Below are 23,873 nucleotides of genomic sequence, written 5' to 3' on the forward strand. Positions count from 1 at the left end.
ACAAAAATTCTAGTACTGAGTGTGTTAATCCAGTGTTATTTTCTCCAAGTTCAAGCAAGATTTTATGTTTAAATTTCATTTCCACTATTTGTTGATGGAAGATCCAGAATTCCATTACATTCTTCCTCATTTGTTTCATTTTAGCAAACAGACAGTTTTTTACACTTGCATATTAAAAGAAACAGCAAACTATAAATTAAATGCAGCTGGTACGCTCCAGGGAAAAGAAAAAGGGGTTCATAAGGCACTTAAGAAGGGAAATCTTTCAAGAATAATTCGAAATAGCATTTAGAAAGCTCTTTTGGGAAAAAAAATGGCAATGGAAGAAACCGCCATTTACATTACAGTGGGTGGGAACCCACGAAACCAAATTATTTATGGCATGAGAACACTCAGTAGACACATGATTCTAAGGCAAATGTGACTCTACTTATGCCATGGAATATCTTCCATTTCAGTGCAATACAAAGAAAAAAATTGGGCCCTCTTCCGAGAAGAAACAGCAGCAAAGAGAAAGGCCAAGAACAGACATATTTCTAGTCTAAAGAACATGCATTGCTCCCTTGTTGATACACAGTGTTGGTTTTATTTAAGGATAATACGCAAGTTGCTGTAGTACATCAGTGATCAATTATTCTTACTATAAGATTTTGCATTACTTTCATCCAAAATTCAGTTCTCTGAATGAGATTAACATCTTAATTTTTGTTTTATATAGAGGACATTTTAGCACAGGGAAAGAATTTCTCTGCCTACAGTACACTATCTCTTTTGATTGTTTTTGCAAAGACAATAGCTCCTACACTGCTGTAAACCTTCTGCAAAAGAAAGATCCATTCCAAAAAAACTTACAGTCCACGTACCTAATGTTGATAAAAGGAATTTTCTCTATTTATTGGTGTGAAAGTGATATGGAGAAGAATTATGACTACCTAATTGCAAATAGCTACTTAACACAGCCTGATGACTAATCTCCAAATATTGTTTAAATTTAAGCAAGCTAAAATCTTTGACATGTCCAGAAGCCTAGTATCTGCTGAGATCACCAAGATTTGTCCCACAGTCAACCCGACACACATGTAATTGATTTCAAGTTTAGAACTTGCAAGGCCAAGACTACACAGTTCTTTGTGAGGAGTAGATGATCATACAAGAGTGAATGATCCGTATTTTAGTGTAATAATAACACTGCCTTCTCCCTAATTTTATCAGTCCTGAGGAGACTTTAAAAGAACCCACACAATGCATGACAGATCCTTGCTTTGCTACAAGATGAAATTCTGTGTGCTTTTCCATCTATCCACAAATACCTATACCTCTGAGACAAACAACAAAAAATGTGCTTTTAAAAATAGCCCTCCTTTTCTTCTGACTTTTCAAAAAACATTTTATCATAATGTCAGCCAAGTCAAAGGTCAATTCAAACAGGGCTTATTTGTTTACTGACGTGAAGGCTTTTTACTCTGATTCATTCCTAAGGTAAATAAATAAATCCAAATGATTAAGTATACAAGATGCTGTCTCTTAAATAGCCAACAAAATTTTGTTGTTAACTATATTGCAGCAGATAAAAGTACAAGTACTTCTATACTTAACTAATACTTGAATTAAGTCAATTTTTAAATAGATTTGTAAAATATGTAGAATGAACTGACCCCTGCCCATATAAATCTGTCTGTGGATTACAGGGAGAGCCCACATAGAGTTCAGGTGAATGTTTACCTGTTTTTGAGGTTGACGACAAAGTTAATCCCACACTAATTTATTCACATTTCTATTTGGTTAAGGGATATCTGTGGGGTTCAAGAGTTTTCAAAGTAATACAATTTCTTCAGAATAACATTTACTGGAATTACTTTTTAAAAGTGGGTTTTAGATTAAACATATTAAATTGCTTTTCATAATCAGTAGCAATAATGATATATTATTCAACCAGCTTTGCAACTAGACACATTTAAAAACTACATTTCTTTGTAAGAATATTTTCTATTTTTTATCATTACCATTATTTTGCTTTCTCTACTCTGTAGCCTCTTGCCCACTATGGTGCTAGTCTGCCTTATGCATAACCCTGGGCAAGGTTTTCCTGCCTCAGCTGCCGATTCCTGTCCAGCAGCATGGGGTCACACTGCTCGCTTTGGAAGACTGACTGATCTCAATTAAAACAGTCCTCTACAACTGGTATCTCATGTTTCAGTGTCTGCCTCATCTTAAAAGCTGTTTGCCTCATTTCAATATCAAATGTAGATAGAGGAAATAGAAACCTTAGTCCTAGTCAGACTGACCTCACTGTCGTTCTTTCTAGAAGGGAGCCGAAGGTGAGGCTGAGGAGTCAGAGCACTCCCTGTCCTCCCTGCTCACACCTGTCCACTACAGAGACAGCAGTGTATTGGATGGTTCAAAGAGCACTCAGGAAGGGTTTTCCCAGACTTTTCCCACTGTCCTGCTGCCAGTGCCTAGGAGCAGCTGCTGTGAGGAAAGGGCAGAGCTGCCCCATGCTAGGCACAGCTGGTTCCAGTCAGAGGTACAGTGTGAAGAGTGAAGGAAAAAGGGAGAGAAACAATGCTGCAGACACCAAGGTCAGAGAAGGGGAAGGAAGGAGGTACCAGAGCACACATAGCCCTGCAGCCTGTGGGAGAGACCATGGTGGAGAAGGGAAAAAACATGATGAAGAAGGCAAGGCAAAATGTTGTGCACTGTCTAGAACCCCAATTCCTCATTGCCTCGTACTGCTAAGGGGACATGTAAAAGAACCAAGGGTGAAGCTGACCCTGGGAAGAAGGGGAGGTAGAGGTGAAAGGTCTTTTTGGGTTTGTTTCTGTTTCTCACCATCCTACACTGTTATTAATTGGTAGTAAATAAGGCTGTTTTGCTCATGACAGTAACTGGTGAGTGATCTCCCTGTCTTTATCTCAACCATGAGGTTTTCATCATATTTTCTCCCTGCTCTGATGATGAGGGGGAGTGAGAGAGTGTCTGGGTGGGCGTCTGGAATCCCAGACAAGGTCAGCTCACCAAACATGCTCTCTGACATACTGAATTGCTAAGCCCAGTGACTTCAGGTGCTGAGTCCCTGTGTCACAGAAAGGGAACACTAGAACTACTTCTCAATTCTCAATTTACTGCTTAAAAAGTTTTGTTACCCAATAGTTTTTTATCAGCTTAAACATAAACCCCAAATGTTTACCATTGACTTCTTAAAATGGTGCAAGTAATGGCAGAAATGGTACATGGCTACAAGTATGCTACAGCTAATTGAGTAAAGAAGGAGAGAGAGATCCTTCTATATGTCTTATATTTGAATCCATTAAAATTAGAAAGATGAACTAATGAATATTTTCTGTTTCTGATGCACTTTAAGGCAGTGGAAAATCTCATAATTAAATATTAATATTTTTCTACTTGAAAACACTCTTAAAATTATCCCAATGCTTTTATGTTGCAGGAACTGTGGTCATATGACTAAGTTGTCATGAAAGACAGTAAGATGTAAATTTACAGTGAACATGAAGAGTGGTAAAAAAAAGCAGTTTACATTTATCACACAGGACATGATATAGTGTAAGTTCACAACCTAGGTATTTTAGTGAGTTCATAAATATTCCCTGTGCTCTCCACTTACCATATATGCTCCCTTTTATCTGTTGCTTAAAACAAAGTATACACAGACCACTTCATAATGAGAAGAGAAAGAGACCAACTACTCACTCTTACCTGTTTTTCTCATGAATTTTTAGGATTTCATGTGTCTGTTGTAGCAGCTGTTTTTCTAGTTTGTATGTTGACAAGGAATTTTCCAGTAGCTGAATTTCAAGTCTGGATGTTTGATTTAGCACCTTAAGGATAAATTAAAAACATTAATGTTTATAGTGTCTGGGATATTTTGTTTTAGCAGCATAATATAATAATTTCTATCTGATCGGATTAGTCAGAAATTGTTTCTAAATCCTTTTTTAACTTTGTCTGCTCAGCTGGTGTAGATGAACTCCATCAGGCTACACTGATATGTACCAGCTGATATTCTGGCACTCTGTTTACTGTAGAATAGTAGTAGATCAGCAAAAAAAAAAAAAAAAAAAAGGCTGCCAAATAAACTTTGTTTCAATGGAAAGAACAAGAGGCATGCCTCAAACATGCATTCCTACAAAACATGCTTATATCAGAAAAGTGCAAGAGTACTTGGAATGAAGTCAAAGTGTTGTATCTGCTATTTTGTAAATAGAGCTCCTACTTTAGCTTTCCCCTGCATCTTCTCTTTTTTGGTGTTGGCAGTTCAGTGTCTTATTTTTGTTTGAAATTGTTGGCATTCACAGAGCAATCTGAATTGTCCTTTTTTGTTGTCCTACAGAGCTTAAAAACTTGGGAAATGATTGATATACAGCAACCACAATGAAGATCAAAAGCTATGATTTAGCCTGTTACTCATTATTTAGCCTGACACTTGTGTCATTGACAAGAGGTAGCTGCTATTTATTGAAAATCCAATGCTGATCTAGTTTCCTGGGCAGTCTTACCCTTTGTTACACACACAGAGCTAAATGTACTAACCAAATGAAATGGAAAGACACATAACAAGGGTCAATCATCGATGCTGTTATTACCAAGAAACAAAGTGTGTTTCCTGGATTCCTGTGTTGAAATGTTTTGTGTGGTAGTGCATTAGAAAGGAAAGAGTTTGGAAATGTTCTCTGCAATTAACAGCTTTTTGAAAACCATGCTGGGAACATACCTGGGTTTCAACATCCGTGAGTTTTCTTGTCTGCTCTGCTGTCTGGCTGAGGAGGCTGGTCCCTATCTCAAGCATGGTAGCAGTGTGGTTCTGCACAGCATTCTGCTGCAGCTGCACCATCTCTGATTTCATGTTTTCCACAATGTAGTTCTCAAGCTGTAAAAGAGAAAAGGTTGTAGCTGTACTATTTTTATCTGTGTGGGCATTCTGGTGTCATAAAGGGTGCATAGCTGGCATTCTTGTCAAAAGCAGAAATTTTAATTTAATTAAGGGGGATCCCAAGTCTCAGTTGAACATATGATTATTGTGATAGGGATCTGACTATCTTCCCCTTTCAGTCAGAGTCTCAAGATTTTTCCAAGTCTGCTGGCATGAGTTGGAGCAGGCCCTGCCTTAATCTGTGTCAAAGTTGCAGTGAACATATCATGGAGGTATCACAGCAGCTTCAAAATGAAACTCTAAAAAAGCAAAGCACACCAGAGGAAAATATCAAACTCTATTTGTACATCATAACTTACATGTGAGTCTTTAATGGAAGAGATCCTACCATATCCTACCATATCAGGAATATGATTTTTTATTTGCTTGAATTCCCAGAAAGAATTTTCACAGCAATAAGCACAGCAATAAACACAGCTTAGTTTAATTGAGATCAAAAATTTAAAGGACTGGTGACACTGTCATGACAGTAAAAGAAGGAAGTTGTTGGCCAAAAAGCTCGTTTATTACTTTGCTTCTTTGGTCTTGATATTTGGTTTGACTTGGCAAATTGTTGAATAGAATCTGAACTAGGACCCTCTAAATAAATTGGGTACCCCAGAGAGGGGTGTTCTTTTTGACAGTTTGTTTTAGTATATGTAGATAGAATCATTCCCTTCTAGCTGACAGTATCCTTGCCCTGCCACAGCAGGCCATAAACCCAGGGCTAGTCTACAGTATGATAGGATTGTTATTGTCATGGTTTAACACAGCTTGGGTTTTAGTTAAAGAGGAAACTTATATAAGTATCGTTCTGGCTTGATGTCCTCCATAAAGCTTTAACATAAAGATGGGTGGCCCAGAACACAGCTTTCAATACCTTCTACTGAAATAACCAGCTGGAGTCTAGTGGTTTAGACCCAGTGAAGATTTAGTCCTTAGTTTTGTTTTGCAGCTGATGTTCTTTATGGTTAGCTGATTTCAGACCTAAGCAGCAACTGTTTAACCTAATACTGTTAATCGCATTGACTGGCTTCTGTAGCAGCAAGCATATTTCACTGTGAAAGCTAAGTTGCACAACTAAATAGTAAGAACCAGATGGAGTTGATTTAAATACTGCAAAAAGGAATGGTAGTCAGATATAGTATGATTAATAAGAATAGCTGCTTTCATTTTTTCTATAGGTGTACCTGTGCCTAAGGGCCACCACTGTTGGATATTCTAATAAGTCACTTCAGTTGAGCTCACGAAATATTTATTACAAGTTTGATCATTTATGTGCACCTACTAGTTTTATGAACATTATTACAAAAAGAGGACACTGCCACAATATAAAATATTTTCTTCATAAGACAGTTGTTGATGTCTTGTTTGTTTGTTTGTTTGTTTGTTTATCCCAGTCTGAAGAAATAATAACCATCATAGTCAAAACTAAAGTGGATGTCCTACAGTTTCAGAAAACAAAAAGGTTTGCTTGAAAGGCCGGGTAACCACTCTGGGCTGAAACCTGGAGAGTGTTTTAAGGGGTTGGTCAAATTTATTTTTGAATACTTTGATAAGTATTTAAATGAGATTTAACAGCCAAAGAAAACTATGTATTGCAAAGTAATGTCTACAATGGATGTAACCATTTTCCACTACCAGTGTAAGTTTAATGTTTTGATTTAGTTTATTACTGTGAGATATTTTACAGATATTATGCTGGTTCAAGGGAGATTTTATTGATCCATTGAATTTCTATAACATTATTTTATTTTCAGAAGTATTTTGCCTGTATAACTCTTTCTAATAAGATATTTTTAATTAATGTTTGCTTCTCATTTTTCTAAATAGTTTTAGTTTTTTTCCCCAAACTATCTCATGATTGCAAATAGTCCTTGTGAATGAGCCCCACTGATTGGGTGATTGTCCTTTTCCATATTCAGGTCCAGAATATGGAGACTGATTCCGGAGCATTTCAACAAGAAGTTCAATTTCTCTGATGAATTTTGCTTCCTAATGAAACACAGGGTTCTCCAATCATGGTACTGCTCCTGACAGGTTACAAACACACATTTCCTCACATCCAGTTTTTTTGTTTGCAGATAGGAACATAGCATGTCTGTGCTTGATTTTCTGTCCTGGAGCTTTCTGAAACTGCCTCACTGTACATGAGGAATGTAGTGCATATGTGCAGTGGATGCCTCTGAAACCCCTTGCAAAAGTGGTATCTGCATTTATTACACGTCAAAAATCAGAAATTAGATGTTTTCACATACAAATAAAACGCCCACAGATAGGGATATAAATATTAAAAGAAAATTTTTAGTCATTTTCTTTGCCTGTTACTTTAGTCACATTACAGAGAAGATTGTGATTGTAATTGCATCTGTATGGAGCTGGAGTAATTTTGACTAGCAAGAACACAACCATAGATTTAAGTATATTGTATAACTCATACTTTTAATCATTCCAGTCTAACACTGTCCCCATGGTATCCAGTCTTTGGCAATTGCCCTTGATTACTCACCCCTAAAACAACCTCAGATTGAATCTGAGACTGACTCATTATAACAACAGAGCTGACTTTCCTGTTTCAGAATTACTCATTAAATGGTTTTGTAAATATTTGGTGTTCAGAGTACCACCACAATAGTTTCTGTGAGCACATCTCTGGAGTATCAAGAGCTGTTCACTCAGGCTAAGGGGGGTTGAACAAGGACTGAAATAATATAGGTGGTTTGTTTCATTAATTCCCCTTCCTTCCTCCCTCCCTTCACCTATGTCTTTTGGTTTGTTCAGCAGATTTATTGGTTGCAATACTGGCCCTGCTAAAATCAATGCCAAAATTCCCATTGGCTTCAATAGGCCAAGATTTCACCTATTATTTTTATTGCAGGAAGCCAACAATTTACCAGGTTCATTATGACCAAGCATGGAATTTCATCTGAAGCCTTCCCTTCTCTGGAGGCCTTGTATTAAGGGTATGAACTGAGCTTTCTTTCTGGTTAGTTAAGAGCAATAGTATCTATTTACTAGGTGATAAAAGGATCCTTGCAGGGTGGCCTCACAGAAGATTTGACACCTGCACACCTATTCACACAACCAAATTAAAGAACATTTGGGGATTTAAGTAATTTTCTAGAACTCCTTCATCTTATAATTAATTTAAATTCAATTCCTCCAGAGACTCTGAATTAAACAACTCCTTAAATTACTGTATCTACTTATTTCAACTACTTTTTTTTTTTTTTTTTTTGCAAAAGTAAAGCAGAATTATATTCTGCATTCTTTTCCTATTATCCCAGCCCTCTAACTATATGGGTTTCCACAGCAAATTGATGTTCTTGTTATTAATTTGGCTGCATCTGCTTTCAGAAAGACTCATTACATTGCAGAGGAGTCGTGGGTAATGCTGAATTACCAGTGAGATGCATAAGAATGTTGTAACATTCTCAGAAATAAAACTGTCAGAAGGTTCAGTGTTATTGGTAATAAACATTCCAGAGGATTATATATTAAAAGTATCTAGCCTCTTCTGGACAATGTCTATTGAATAAACTTCATAGAAACCTCCCAAACAGTAATAAACTATTAAAATGGAAATTGCAACTTAGAGTCTACATAATGATAAATGTTTGTGGCAGATGACTTATAAATAAAATAAGAGCTTTTTTTTTTTTTCTTTGATCAAATAATATTGGTCCCAGGTAAGAACAATTGGTATGATATCCAGAAGATGTTTTCATACAGTGCCTTACAACAAGACTACAAGTTAAACTAACAATAGACTATACTCCTGCCACAGACTGCGCATCATTTGGAAATACAGAAAGACAATGACCAGTGTTATTTTGTAAGAGTAGTTTTGTGTTGTCTTGCTTTGCAAACACAAATAAGTACTAGTAATGCTACACCACAACCCAGCCAATGAAAGGACAATCCTTCTTTCTTTATTTTTCTGTTTGAGGGAAGGTCATACCTCCCCATTGTGACAAACTGCCTCAGGGAGTGAGATATAAAAATGACATTTGATGTGATTTGTGTTTTCTAAATACACAAACAGTCTTAGTGGGAATAAGCTGGAAGAAGTAGAAACATATAGAATACCTTGGAATTTTTGAGTTTTGAAGAAGTAGAAAGGGGTTAGGAAAGACTTCATCACTGAGAAAATTTATTTTATTCATGTATTGAAAAAGCCAATACTGTGTTTATTTAAAAATATATTCTATAGGCCATTTCTCAATGAGAAAAATTTGATAAAATGGTAAATTTGCAATGATTTAACCTTCATGTATTACAAATCCAATGAGTAGAGAACAACAATTCTTGCACAATTGCTGTTGGTTTATGATTACTGGGAATCAAGGAAAATGAACATGGATGCCACATAAAGGCAATGAATAATGCACAAATGTTAAAATTCTAATCTGTACCACTTTTGAAACAGCCTTACCTGATTACCTGCACTAAGATTATACAGGACCATATGGATAACTTCAGTAAATTTATAGAAACAACCTTGCAAGCTGAAGTGAAAGCTTTAAGTGACTGCTACACAACTGGACACATAGAAAGACATGTTGGGATATGTGGTATATGGGGCTTTCATAAAATCATTGTTTATGAAATATACTGCTTATGAAATACATTGGTTATGAAATATATTTGTGGGTTTCAATTCTAAGAGGAACCAGAAAATTAATCCACAAACCCCATATGTAGTCAAACATTTATGAGGAAAGCTGACTGTAAAAACTGTATTTCTTTTTTTTTTTTAATTCAATGTACCCAGATTTCTAGCCTTAAAGCAACAAGAAAATAAGCCTGTTAGTTTTTCAGTTGCACATTAATAAAAGTAAATAATAGCATGATACTTGCACAATTGTTCTGTCCTTGTTTTTGCATGTTCATAAGTTTCTGTAATATTGCAACTCACCATTTTGACCTCTTGCTCAGATATTTTTTTATATCTCAACACTCAATCACAATAGTGTGGTTTTCCAAATTCTGTTCCTGACAGAGAAACAAACAATGACTTGCAGGGAATGTATATTCGTTTCTGAACTGAAACATTGGAGTGTTTTTTCCAAACCAAATGTTCCAAACACATAAATGATACTTTTCCTTAAATCCTTGATTCCTTGAATGTCTGAATCTTTGGCATACCATATGCTTACTGTCTGGCTATAAGGCATAATTCAATAGATGTAATTCCACTGTGACCAGTGAAACCACAGCTGCATTCTCCTCACACAATGACTAAACACTGTTTGATTCAGCCCCAGCTGAGTGATACTAAGATTTCTTGTCTGGCTGATTTCTAATACACTAATGACACTTGTCCTCATGGAGATTGAGCTTGGGTTTATAGCAAACTTTAGTGAAATAAAAGTGTGCTATAAATGTAGAAAAGTCTTTCAGCTAGTTTAAAAACAAACTGAAACCCTAAATCAAACAGATTTTCCTCTTCATAGAAAGACCGGACATCTTTTTGTCAGAAGAAATCAGGTATAACAGACAAATGACATTATTCCAAAACACATGAAGTAATCTTTCTGTTGCATTCAGCACCAATATAGTGTCTGCAGCAGTTTTGTTTTCAGTTCTGTGTGTTGTAATTCAAGAAAGATGAACATTATTTAGAAAAAGTGGAGAGAGTACCAAGAGTTGTCATAAATCTAGGAAAATTAAAGGCTTAGAAATGCTTAGATTTGTAGGAAGACTAACAAGAAAGTAACTTACTGGACTAACACAAAAATGGAAAGGGAAAGTGAATAACCTCTTTCCCACATTCATGAAGCTTCAGTATTGGAAGTTTAATTTTTACACATTACGTGATAACTTTTCTAACAGTATAGGTAATAAAATATTGGTAGGGGCTCTTCTGTGAGTGAACTGTGAAAAGTCCATTGCTAGGGAGAATACTTCAGGTCAGACAAATTATGTCATTTTATACTTCTTTCCAAGTATATTGATTTCATTATTCATAGGTTTTTTATCACTATGCTTCAGACCTAAGCTTTCAGGCTCGATATTTGGAATTAAACTCCAGAGTAAAATCTCTATTGAACTGAGAAGAGGTTTGGAAGGCCCATCTCCTAATTAGACTTTTTGAAGGACATCAAGAAAACAAAGGAGCCTCCTGAATTAAAACCACAAACATTGAAAAAAAACCAAGCAAACAAAAAAACAAACTAAGTAAAGCAAGCCACACATAATGATATAAATAAAAGGAACTGTTCTGGATACAAGAAAATCAATCAAAAAAGGACATTAATTGAGGAAGTTTCTGAATGTATGAATATTCCTCCATTGGGTGGCACTTACCAGAACCATCTGAGAAATTATTTGATGAACTATCTCTGCAATTATAAACTGGCAGAAATATCTCAAACTCAAGTTACTTTTATTAGGCTACTTTCAAAACTGTAATCTCTAAAAAATCAATCAATTTGCCGATATCCAAGGTTGTGGCAGTGGTGTCTTGGCACCTTTGTACCATTTTATGTTATTCAGTAAAGTACATAAAATGTCTCGGGCAGTAACAATGATGGTGCAAGAATATGCTGTGTGACATCCCACTAAAATCTTAGGAAACCAAAAAAGGAAGTATTTTTTGGTTAATTACTCCACTTTTATTATGAATGGTAATACAGGATATGGGCAATGCATAGTTCTTTGTTTCAAGGTGTTTAAGAACATCCCCATCTAGGTTTACCCAATAGGGTAATATTCAAATATGAATGTCAGCTCCTCATTAAGTATGTGGCAAGAAATATTTTCAGTTTGGTTTTGAAGTTTTATGTCATTCTAAAAGCTTAGCCATTTCTAGACATAAAACTCAAAAAATCTATATGAATGAAATTTGTAACTTGAAATGCCAGTAATTATCTCTTCTACAAAAGCATGCAAAACATTTAGGAATAAATTTCAAATATTTTTGTATGAATATTAGCTCATACAACCCATTTTTAACCTTATGGCTTAATAAAGTCAATGAGCAGCATAACTGAGAATCACATCAAACATGGTTAAATGGGTCCCACAAGGAAGCTTCTGATAACATTTAATTATAACAATATGTTCTCATTTTCTACTGATTAGTAATACTTCTGGTTCAAAGAATTATCTTGTTGAATGTTAACATTTATAAATTTTGTTAATATGTGAATGATATTTTTCTTTCTTATTTTCTAAACCACTTAATTCTATAAACTAAATTCATTTGGTTTTACAGTCGACTGAAAATATGAACCATCCTCAATATACACTGAAAGAGAAGACATAGTTAAGAAAAATTCAACATCTGTCATATCACCCTAACATCTGTGGGGATTTTTTTAAAAAATAATTTTCTATTTAAGTGTGGAACTAATTAATTTTCTTTAGCAAATATACTTTTGGTGAGGTCTACTTTTTAGAAACACTTATTTTGGAACAACTTCTGTGTAGAAGAATATTTAAACAACTTTTGGCTCATTCTTAGCTTATGCACATATGACATAATCAAAATTAGTTCCACTAAAATATCTCCTTACTGCATTGCATATGGTTCTTGAAAAATGTAATCTTGAACTGCCTAAATATTTCTGGTTGCTATATTGCTCTGCCAGCTTATATCTAAACTTTCAATGAACCTGGAAGCTGGAATAAAGTTTGGCATCTATATGTGTTATAGGAGATAGTATATTGATTTAACATTGTACTACTTAATCTATTTTTAATTCTGCTTGGTTTCTGACACTCATCACTATGACATATGGGCACACTTTTCTGAGAAAGGTTATGAAATTAAGACTCAAGGGTTTTATGCTCTAGTCTTTCAACAAGTTTTTTTTTTTCATGTTATATATATATATATCTCACAGAAGCTGAATCTTTTTATTCATTTTTATGTGCTCTGCCTTCACTCTTCAGTTCTGTCTTAGGATCTTCCTGGTGAAAAGATCACAAATTCTTTTTTAGTACCATTTTTCTCTCCTGTGCAGGTTGCAGATTTCTGTTCTGCCTTTCATTAACCTGATATGAAGACTCAAAGTCAACTGAACAGCCAGTAAATTATATATTATATAAATTATGCCAACAAAGTCTCAGTTTTTAATCCTTTTTGAATGCTTAAATTGGAAGTTTAGATGGCATAAATCATAAGTTTAGGCGCAGTGAAACCACTGCAAATACTGCAATTTCAGTACACTTGGGTGTACAGGAATTCAAGGATGTCCCCTGGTCCATAACACAACTTCCTCATTTTTCCAGGCAAATAATTATTTTTACCTTCATCCCAGAGAGATGAACATAACATCCACTCTAGCATCCCATCAATCTTATAACACTAACCAGAACTCATGATCTGCACACTACATGTTCACATCCTCTGTGTATGTGCTTCTATCATAAATCACCTACTGGTGAGGAGATCTATCTCAGATCTTTTCCTAGGTGATAGGGAGTAATGAAAGCTTCCTCAAGTTTGATTGTTACAGGAAATGTAAATCATATTGTGCACTCCCTATCCTGTGATGTGTCACTGGCACCTGGTAAGGACTGAATCATGGAAGGGTTTTGCCTTGCTCAAAAAAATTGATAAAGTGCAGGAACAGTGTGTGTCCACAATTAGTTTTTGTGCAGCTAACTTTACTTCAAAACTCATGGGAAAATAGAAACAGAACAAACCTGCATGGACAAAATGTTTCATGGTCTGCTTGAGAGCAGAGAATCCTGCTACCAGCTTCTGACTCAATGAAACCTCTGACAAGACAGAACAGCTGAGTGGATTTAGAAAAGGTATTTGTGAGCAAATGAGATTCCTCACCTCAACGTATCTTACTTAGCAAAAAAATGTTTATAAAAATTCTATTTAGACTACAAAAAATACTAATATTTTAATCAAGAACCCTGTCTCTTTCTTGTTTTCCTTGCCTAATTATGGTAAGTATTATTTCATTACGCCTTCGTCTTGCATTCAGCATTTGACTTCAACACCATGATTCTAGTTAATATTGAAAAAAAACGTTCCTGTCCATTGGTACCTAATACAGCAAAGAGCAAAACATCTATCTGCTGTAAAATCCATTCCTCTGCAGAGCCCAGGGAGGCTGAAATCTGTAATCTGCTGAACTTCTTCAGTCAATAAGGAATTAAAATCCAGACAAGAGTTTACATATTCTTACACACAGTATTTATGTGCACAGATTTACATGAGCATACACATAATATCTCTTAAATTATGGGGTTTAATCTATGTAGGCAGCAATGTTCATTTAAAAATGTCCTATAAATTTTGGCTATATTTATGGTTCTCAACTTTTATTACAATAATCTGGGCATAAGCACTTAAATGATAGATGTTCTAGATACATGGCAATTTTTACGTTAGTTTTAGTACAGACATTAAAAAATCGATATATCTCCACTGGAATCATTTCATAATTTAAAGAAATACATATAAAAAATACAAATAAATGAAATTTCTGGAAAAATCTGTAGTAGTAGACTAAGAGCTTCAATTTCCCACAGCACTACAAAAAAAGTCAACTGCTAGTACAAACTCTAACACCTTTTTTTTCCAATTCTTGAAATTCAATATATACCCATTAACCTCTAAGTGCCTCCAGACATACCTATAATTCTCAGCACTGTAATGAATGTGTAACTGCATACCAGGGAGATGGTTCTTCCAAAATATGTGCAGCCCTCAAAAATTTGGTTTCTTCCCATGCTGATGGATCTGATTGCCCTCATAGATTTCAGTGTATTAAAATACATAAATAAAAGTCTTGACAAATACTTTTTTCCAATAATTATTAAAATCAGAAAAATGCATTAAAACATCAGAGTGAAACTGTTCCATATTCAGCACACATTCATACGTATTTACATATAAAATAAGGATTAGTTAATTCCACTAAATAGATTATAAAAAATGTTTTACAAGTAGCATTGGAAATACCCGAAAGTCACTAAACAACATAATGAAGTATCATGTATTTAAATCAGCCTGTAGAAAAGACAAGAAACCTAATAAGATAAAAGTGCCTTGGTTTATCTGAAATTATATAGTTTGAGATATATATCCTTTTATGGCTTTAATAATTGTATAGAAAGATAAGACATTTTTTAATAGGAAATATGAGAGTAGCCAAAGCATACAAAGACAATTGTGGTCCCTCTTTTCATTACATTCCTCTTGAGATTTTGAAAAAGAGCAATCAGATTTCCTTTTAGTAAAAGTGTGCTAATACAATCTTCTTTGTCCCCAGTTGTTGGAGCAAGATTCAGGATATGATTACAGGGATCAAATCTTTGCCCTGAGTTTACTCCTTGAATGCCACAGTCTCCAAATGAAAAATGTAGAACTGTGGGTTTCTCTAGAGAGCTTATGTAGTGGAAATAAGAATTTTTATTCCCATTAACTGTTAAAGGAATAACAATACTGGAATTGCAATAATGAGGAGCAGTATTGGGCTATTCTGTGCTTAATACTGAGCACAGACTCAGCAGTAATAACAAGAAAACTTGATTGAAAATCTCTATTTTAATTTAACTCTGAAGAATAAAATCCATTTCAAATGTTTAAATTTAGGGAAAATCTGAAAATAAAATCTTTTGGACATATTCCTGCACTTAAGTTACTGTAAAGAGGAGACAAATGAAAAGGAATGATGGAAGAGTCTCTGTCCTAAAGCCTTACTTTAGGAGAAGCATTTTCCCCCCTTTTTTTTTTTTAGGACCTGGCAAGAATATTCCCTCCTACTTCAGTTTATCATAATCACAGCTCTTCCTGGAAGAGGATGTTATTGTGATGCATTCTTTTGTAAGTCATGAAATCATGAGCTAAAGTGGGGAAGCTTTCAACCTTCAATTACATGTCTGCTAACTCGTTGTCAGTAGTTTCTCTTTTTATGGCTGACATAGAGTTTCTATTGTTCTTAACAAAGATAGGACAAATAAATTTGTAGTTGCTCTACCAAGTCTGTCCATGAGCACTCATGCAGTACAGACATAACAAATTATAGAGGAACAGCCACATAAATTAGAAATGGATTGGCAGACAAAGAGATGAGCATTTTGGATGCAGAAATTTGAAAATACATCTGGTTTTAGAAGGGAAAACAGAAGTCACCAAGCATGTATTTGCAAACGTTATACTTGATGGCCACAATTAGACATTAATTGCTTAAGACTCATGCTAGTTCAATACAAATTCAAATAAATATACTAATAGCGAAAAGGAATAGTTTAATTATTTTTTAGTAGCAAGAAACTGCTCACATGTCTTTGATATGTCCTTCGGTTAATCTAAATATGAATATATTTCTGGTGATCCAGGAGTCCTGGCACCCATGCCACTCCCGCATTCCCAGCAAAGTGGCAGGGAAGCTGTCAGGCTCACTCTGTCACTGATTAAGTTGCTACTTTTGTTTGCAAATTTCTACACAGTGTCCCTGTGCCCAAAGTGATAACGATCACAGTCATTTCCAATTTGTAATCCAGGAACATGCACAGGCCCTTGCCCTGACGGACCTTCACAGTTCACAAATATGAAGTGACAGCCCCTCTGGCATGATTAATGTGGTGAAAACACAGAGCCATGAGTCAAGGATGAGACACACCAGCTATTACAAGTCTGTACTTCACTCAGATCTTACATGAATTCTTAGCATTTATCACTGATTTTGCTCTCTTGTTCTTCCTTCTACAATACTTTTAATTTTACAATAAATCCCAAGTAGGTCAATGCATAACAATAAGACTAATGTTTTCTTGCCAAGTAAAACCACAGTACGAAGGGTGGTTTAGTAATAACCCAGAAGTATTTACAATGTAATAAAAATATATTGAATAAACCAACCTGTCAGAATAACAGGACTATTAAATAAAAGGAAAATATCCTAGGCCTTTCAAGCATGCTGTAACTCTTCAGAATCAGAGATGGCTGGGGCTTAAAATCAAATATAGATATTCTTAAACTTTCAAGTATTCCAAGACAGGTTTTTACTTCAATGTCATTTTCATAATGATAGCCATGTGGTACTGTTCTTCTCCTTCATGGGTAAGGAAAAATATGTGTTCTACTGACTTTGTAGTTGCTGTATATAAATGCAGACTTTCAAGTCATTAGTTTAACCACATGTGCAGAACATATATGAATTAGGATAACATTTCCCATGACTACAGCTATTTGATCGAAAGAAGAATTGACATCAATAATGCTCATATCTATCACACTGTGTACTATAATAGTAGAGAACAAAGTGTTCATTAATCCCAAGGAAGGCTTGGCAGCTGTTTCACTGAACTGTAGATTGCAATCATGTTAACAGGCATACATTCTGCCCAATAGCTGGCAATAATGTTTGTGCCCTGTAGTCAAAACTTTACAGCACAGCAAATTCTTCCCTACTGGAAAGAGATAAAAAAATCCTGTCAGGTAATAAAGAAATGCTGTAACTATGACTCTGGCAAAATCATACCTGCTGCTCCTGGAGGACCCATGGAAACTGTTGGTTACTGCAGAATACATTTGATGAATGCCAACATCACCTGCAAACTCCTGCCCAGAGCAAAGAAAATCTAAATGTAAGCCATAAGAACATCGAAAAATAAATGTTCTGAAACATTCTTTTCTTCAGGACAAAGGTTTCCCATGCCTGATATTGACACTGATAGAAACAGGTTAACTCTGTGCCATGCCAGAAGGTTTGATCCCATGAGGGAGCCAAGAGTGCTAAAGCCAACTGAGCCATACAAGAGACCTGGGGGCAACAGGTCAGGAAACTCCTGATTCCCCAATGCATCCCTGTCTCATCTGGAAACAATTCATTGCATTCAGGTAATGCCGTGTTTTCAATTTCCATCAGGTCAAATAACATGGGTTTAGGACATAGAGTTTTTGAGGGAGAGGGGATGGCACAAGAAGTCTGCAATTCTGACATATTAAAGTCAAGGGAGGTATTGCAGATGCCCAAAATCTATCCAGGATTTCATTCCTGAGGCTTTCTTTTCTGACTTTGAGCTCCAGAACAGGTAAAAATATCTTCCCAAAGCCAAGAGGAATGCTTTTATTTTATTTTTTTATTAGCTGGCTACAATTCTAATCTGCTCTAAAACCAAACACTGGGGCTTTTACTTACTGTAAACTTATTAACGTGCTATTCAAGATTATTCTCTTGTGAAAAGTATGCTGCTGACCTTAGTGCAAGCATGGACATAGGGATTATTAGCCATTATTACATTTGGACTAAACTTCTAACTTCTAGACATGAAAAGAAAACTAAAACAGAAATACTTCTGTTTGAATTGAAATAAATTACTATGCTACCACAAATTCCCAGCAAGAAAAGGGAAGGGAAGGTGTAAATTTCTTCACAATGTGTAGAATGTTTAATGGATTTCAGTGTAATAACACTGGAAATAGTGTCACTGTTCTTTATGTCAGTGTAAAGACAAAAAGTAGGAAAATAGGACTTCATTTCTTTCTTTGCAAGTGGACAGCAAGGCCACCACAAAGATATTTGCCTTAAAAGGAAGAATACAGAAAGGATTATGTAAAATGATCTGCAGAGTTCCAGTAGAGAACTGAACTTCCTGAAAGGTCAGGTGTTGGGGGTTTGTTTGAAGCTTATCTTTTTACCTCTTTGCCATTCAAGAGCAGATCTTTCACAGCTGGACAGAAGTGAGATCTCTGCTTTCATTGCATCCCAAAAAGGGGGATATTCCAAGCAGACCTGCAGTCCACTGCTGCTACATGAGAGAAGGTCATGGCATAAAAACGTCTTCCTCATTATCATCCCCAAATCTGTGGCATGTGTGAGTAGAGGCTCAGCTGGAACACTGCAATATCTTGACTGATCTGAATGTTTTTCCAGGTAGGACCTCTTCTACTTGCCAAAAAGAGATAGATAAAAAAAATCTCAAATATACTACAAAACTCTGCTCTAGATGAAAATCCATTACCCAAACATGCTGCTGAGTGTTTAGAAAATGTGATTCTATTTCCTCTCCTTCACACTCTTGTTAACGTGTGTTAGTCTCTGCTACTGCAAGATCCCCCTTTACACATGGGGGCACAGCTTTTCACTGGCGAACCACATACCTTCATGAGTGAAAGCAAATTTTTGCAGGAAGCATAAAGAAATCTCTCTAACTGGACTACCAAAATTCCCAAAAGATTTCTTTTTCAAAATTACAAAAATGTAAGAGTAAAAGTAAAAGTAGTCTATTTTTTTAATCTTGTATCACCTCCCAGATACTCAGTGCAGATCAGGGATTCACCAAGTTATATGTGAATGTGATGCATTCATAATCCTATTCTATTTTTGTTATGCAGAAGGGATGTGGACTCTGGATTACTGGTGGTTGGAGCTGATTATTCCTGAGAGAGCTCAAAACAAAAGTTTAATCCATTCCTCACTTTCCTGGTGGTGACATTGTACTCCTGTATGTGACAGTTAGCTCTGTAGTATCTAAGGAGTAGCTTCTGTTTCCATCCTGCCAGAAAAGATTGTGTTCAACAGATGGGTCCATGAATTTATCAGGTAAAAGGAGGCTCACACTGATAACTCATCCACTGCTAAAATTAAGAGTGTGAGTCCCTGTTTAGTAACTAACTACAAAGCACTTTTAAATACAAGGAGTGGCTAAAAAACAAGTGACGTTGGAACTTACAGCTTCCTGGCTTCTGTGAGCTTTCCACAAGGCTGCTGACTTGTCTGACAAGAAGTCTCTGATACAGCTGTAAAATAATAAACTAAAACATGGGCTGCCCCAGTAACTTTCCTTCATAAGGCAGTCCTAATTTCATTTTGAAAATATGTTAACGCATTTCTAAAGGAAGCACTGTGTGAATAATCAAAACCAAAAAGCTGCAGTTATATGTCACATAATTGCTGATATAAAAAAGGTTTTCTACCAGTTGCTTTTTATTTCAGTGCTGTTTTGTATTGGTTAATAAACAAATATTTTCATTAATGTGAATGGAACTCTTCCATGCCTGATTAAAACGTGATGCCAGCCCCATTTACCCTTTTATTGTCAAGATGCTTCAGACAAATTATTAGTGACATGTAAAGGACTGAAATGATCAATCACAATTATGAAGAACAGTTCAGTGGTGGATGTGTTTCACTGATATATTTAGGAATGGCAGAGAGTCTTGGCATAAACTGCACATCAGCCGAATCAGCTGAAGAATGTTTGACTCCTTTGCTGCAAAAGATCTTCAGAATCCCCATCTTTTAGCGCATGGTTCACAAAGCCAGTGTGGTAAGAAGGATTTTTAATATAAACTGGCTTTCTGAGACCTGGAAAGTTAATCAGATTGGTATTTAATTCTATTTCTTTTATGCTTAAAGCCTATTCTACTTGTGCATGAACTGTAAAGCTTTTATTGAGAAGAGCGAGCTGAATGCTAATAATCAAACATACAGTATATAATTAGCTATGGCAGACTTATTAGTTGGAGGGATATACTTTAGGAAATAATTCTGAGCTTCCAAGGAAGGAAATAGATGTCCAAATAGTTTTATTCAATTTATAATTCCTGGGATGCTGTGAATAGTTGCCCTTTGGTAAGTCAGCAAAATGATTGCTTAATAACAAATCATAGGAACATAGAATGTTTTGGGTTCAAAGGGACCTTAAAGACCAACTAGTTCCACCCCCACTGCCGTGAGCAGGGACACCTCTCACCAGCTTGTCCAGAGCTCCATCCATCCTTGGCCTTGAATACTTAGACAGACGGAGCATTCACAGCTTCCCTGGGCAACCTGTTCCAGTGCTTCACTACCCTCACAACAAAGAATTTCTTCCTAATATCAAATCTAATTCATTCCCTTTTCCAATTTAAAGCCATTCTTCATCCTATCACTACAATCCCTAATGAAGGGCCCCATTCCAGCTCCTTTGTAGACTCCTTAATGTACTGGAAGGAGTTATTTAATTATGATAATTTAATAAGAAATTGAGCAAAATTTAATTGCTATATATATCCTTCCAGAATAGTTTTATGCATAATAAGATATAAACACAAAAAGAGGTTTTACTGTCTCTTGAATACTTTTAAATTATTTTGAAGTTATGGGTTATTTAAAAATGAAATAGTATGGTTTCTACTCAGAAAATTGTGTTAGATAAATACATTGAATTTCAAAGTGCAGGCCAGCCTTTCTGCTAGAAATAGGCCATTTCACTTAAAAAGAAAAACCTGTGATACAACATCAGAATTGATGACACAACATGACAGTTATGTTGTATTTATGGTAACTTCCAAAATCAGATTAAATTAGATATTTTAACTGTCCTCCTAATTTTGTTTAAAATTCCATTTTCTTCTCAGATTTAATGAAACTTTAATACCATTAAAGGAAAAGTTCACTAGCTCATTAAATTAAATTTAAATTCATACAGTTTTTCCAACATAAATAAATAATCCAAATATTCTTATCCAGTCAAATCTAATGTGATTTTCAATTAAGAGAACAGAACATTCCATAATAATCTAAATCCACACAGTGATTAGAAATATTTTTATAAGACAATGTCAACTTAAAGTCAACCTTTTCTTTAGATCTTTTTTTACCTTATTTACACTCTTTCCAAGTAATACCATCATTAATATGCTAATGAGTGCTGAGAGAAAGAAATTATTTCTGGTAAGTTTGTTTGGTTTTCACAGCTAATGACATTTTGTCTCTGTTCAATTTCTACTAATTTAACTGTGCCCAGGAAGGAGCTATAAATAATGTCAAGATGACAGTGTCAGTCTACACATGAGCCCAACTCTTACCATAGCCAGGCAACTTTAGACAGAGACAAATTGATATAATTTACAACTTCTGATCTCTGAAAAAGAGGAAGGAGGTCTCAGTCCCAGCCTTTGCACACATGTACAGATCAATATTGTTGAGTGTGAATAAGACTGTACTGGTACATTTGTATAACAGTTGAAATTGTGAGCATTCATTTTTACATGGTCTGCTCTCACAGAGATCTCAGAACAGGATCAGGCCATATGAACTGAAGAGAAGCCAGCAAATTATTTCATCAAACTCTCCAAAATCTGATAAATGGAAATGCCTTTAATTGCACTGACCTGTGTGGTATTTTACAAGCAAGCCAATTATGATGGAATGTCCTGACCATTAATAATTTTCTGAGCTGTGCAGTTAAACCAAAGGAGCCATTCTTCTTTTCCGTTCTTAGCTATCTGCATGAAAGGCTAATCATGATCTCATTAAAGACAGTGGCTCGAGTAGGCGTTTTGTGGTGGTTTTCTGCCTGTTGGTGATCTACTCTTTTACAAGGTAGTTAGTAGTTCTTTCTATGACTGTAGCAATGCACATCAATTGTATCTTCAAAGAGACCCTCAATTTAGTTAAAATCGGCTACTCAAAGCTTTATATTTACTTAAAAAACCTTAACATCTCCTCAGAAAGAATCCTTATTTTGGCTTAGTTTCCACTGCTGGGTTTTCACTGGACTTGTTTCTGCCACTACAACTCAGTACTAACTTTGTTAGGTTCAACCACAGAAATGTTTTGTCTCCATGGCTACACAGAATTAAGCACACTGGACACGATGCTGTAAAAGCTGGACATTCAGCAAAGCCTGAGGCCAATCCAGGTCTCAGTTTAAACAGAGAGAGTTTCCACAATCCCTGGGATGATTCACAGGCACACATACGATGTGTATTTAATCTGGGGAATGAAGAGCAGAATGTCCAGAAGGCTGATGCATCCAACCTCTGGGCTTCATCCCACACAATCCCTTCATTTCAAAACTGTCTTTAGTGTTTTTAATACTCTATCCCTTTTCCCCCCATCACATCTTCACCTTTTTTTCCCAGTTTCATTATCCATTTTCAAAACAGAAAGTTAAAGTTTAAAGCCTAACTTTGATCTCAGATGTCATAATATAAACAACGGATGCAAATACTTCTTTGGTGACCACTAATCTGTCTGTAAATCTTCTGTTGAATCAGAGCTAAAAATAATGACATTCTGTGTTGCTTGGCATAATTCAGCTCTTTACTTTTATATTCTGGGAAAAAAGAAAAATATTGCTAACTTGAACTAATATCTGACTTTAAGATATCTCATAGATGGTTCATTGTATACCTTAGTGCCGTGCCATGGGAGATATGGAGGATATGGAGGAGCAGCTCTAAACTCTGTTTTACTGCATAAAAGGTAGATTTTTTTTTTTTTTTTTTTTTTTTTTTTTTTTTTTTTTTTGGTTGCTTTTCTTAACAAGGAAACCGTGTGAGTCATTCAAATAAATTTGCCAGAATTAGCCCTCTCAGTTCACTTCTTTTACAAGGATATTTCTTTAGGTTTACAAGTTGAGGGTACAGCTTTACTGCCATGGTTTACTGTTTCCTTTACCCTGGGCACTAGAACAATTCTGCATTAATGGCATTAATACTCTCATTTCACTAATACTTCCCAATAGGCCATGGCAGGAACTGTTATAAGATCAATGGTTTTAGAGATGATTGTTGAAATCCCAACTTCTGTTAACATAGCTAACCTAAAACTAAAAGAAGAAAAAGCAGTTTTCAGCCAAATGTTACCAATTGTACAGAAAACTAACAGTGCCAAACTAAACTGTATACCTAGCATTGACTACAGAATACCCACCTCGCCTTCCTATAGATTGTATTTGTCAAGCTACAGAAGGTTCACTGTCTTATTCCTACAAGATACTCTTCTACAGTATAAAAGCTCTTCATTATGTCTCAAGATTGTATCTCTTATATGAATGAAGAAGTATAAGAACATTTTTAAGAATAGTCTTTCAGAACAAGAATCTCCAAGATGCCCAAGTTTATATCTATAAAGAGAGGTTTGGAACCAAGATCAATACCTGAATTTCTCATACAACAAAAGATCAAACTCTAAGGAACATGATTCATGGGCACAAACACAGTAAGCAGTTCAGGTGTGTCTCATTCTGTTACGTATTT

The 23,873-nt window shown here is 35.5% G+C and overlaps 1 protein-coding gene across 1 annotated transcript in view; it reads right to left on the bottom strand.

Moving 5' to 3' along the window:
* ANGPT1 (angiopoietin 1) overlaps positions 1–23,873 on the bottom strand; it is a 148,650-nt gene that overhangs the window by 74,844 nt on the left and 49,933 nt on the right. The window contains exons 2-3 of the mRNA XM_083865031.1: positions 4,730–4,885; positions 3,715–3,836 (exon numbers count right to left, since the gene is read on the bottom strand). Coding sequence (XP_083721157.1) covers positions 3,715–3,836; positions 4,730–4,885 — 278 coding nt within the window. The remainder of the gene's footprint in view (positions 1–3,714; positions 3,837–4,729; positions 4,886–23,873) is intronic.

This window comes from Zosterops lateralis (genome assembly GCF_965231275.1).
Source record: "Zosterops lateralis genome assembly, chromosome: 1".
NCBI classification, from domain to species: domain Eukaryota; kingdom Metazoa; phylum Chordata; class Aves; order Passeriformes; family Zosteropidae; genus Zosterops; species Zosterops lateralis.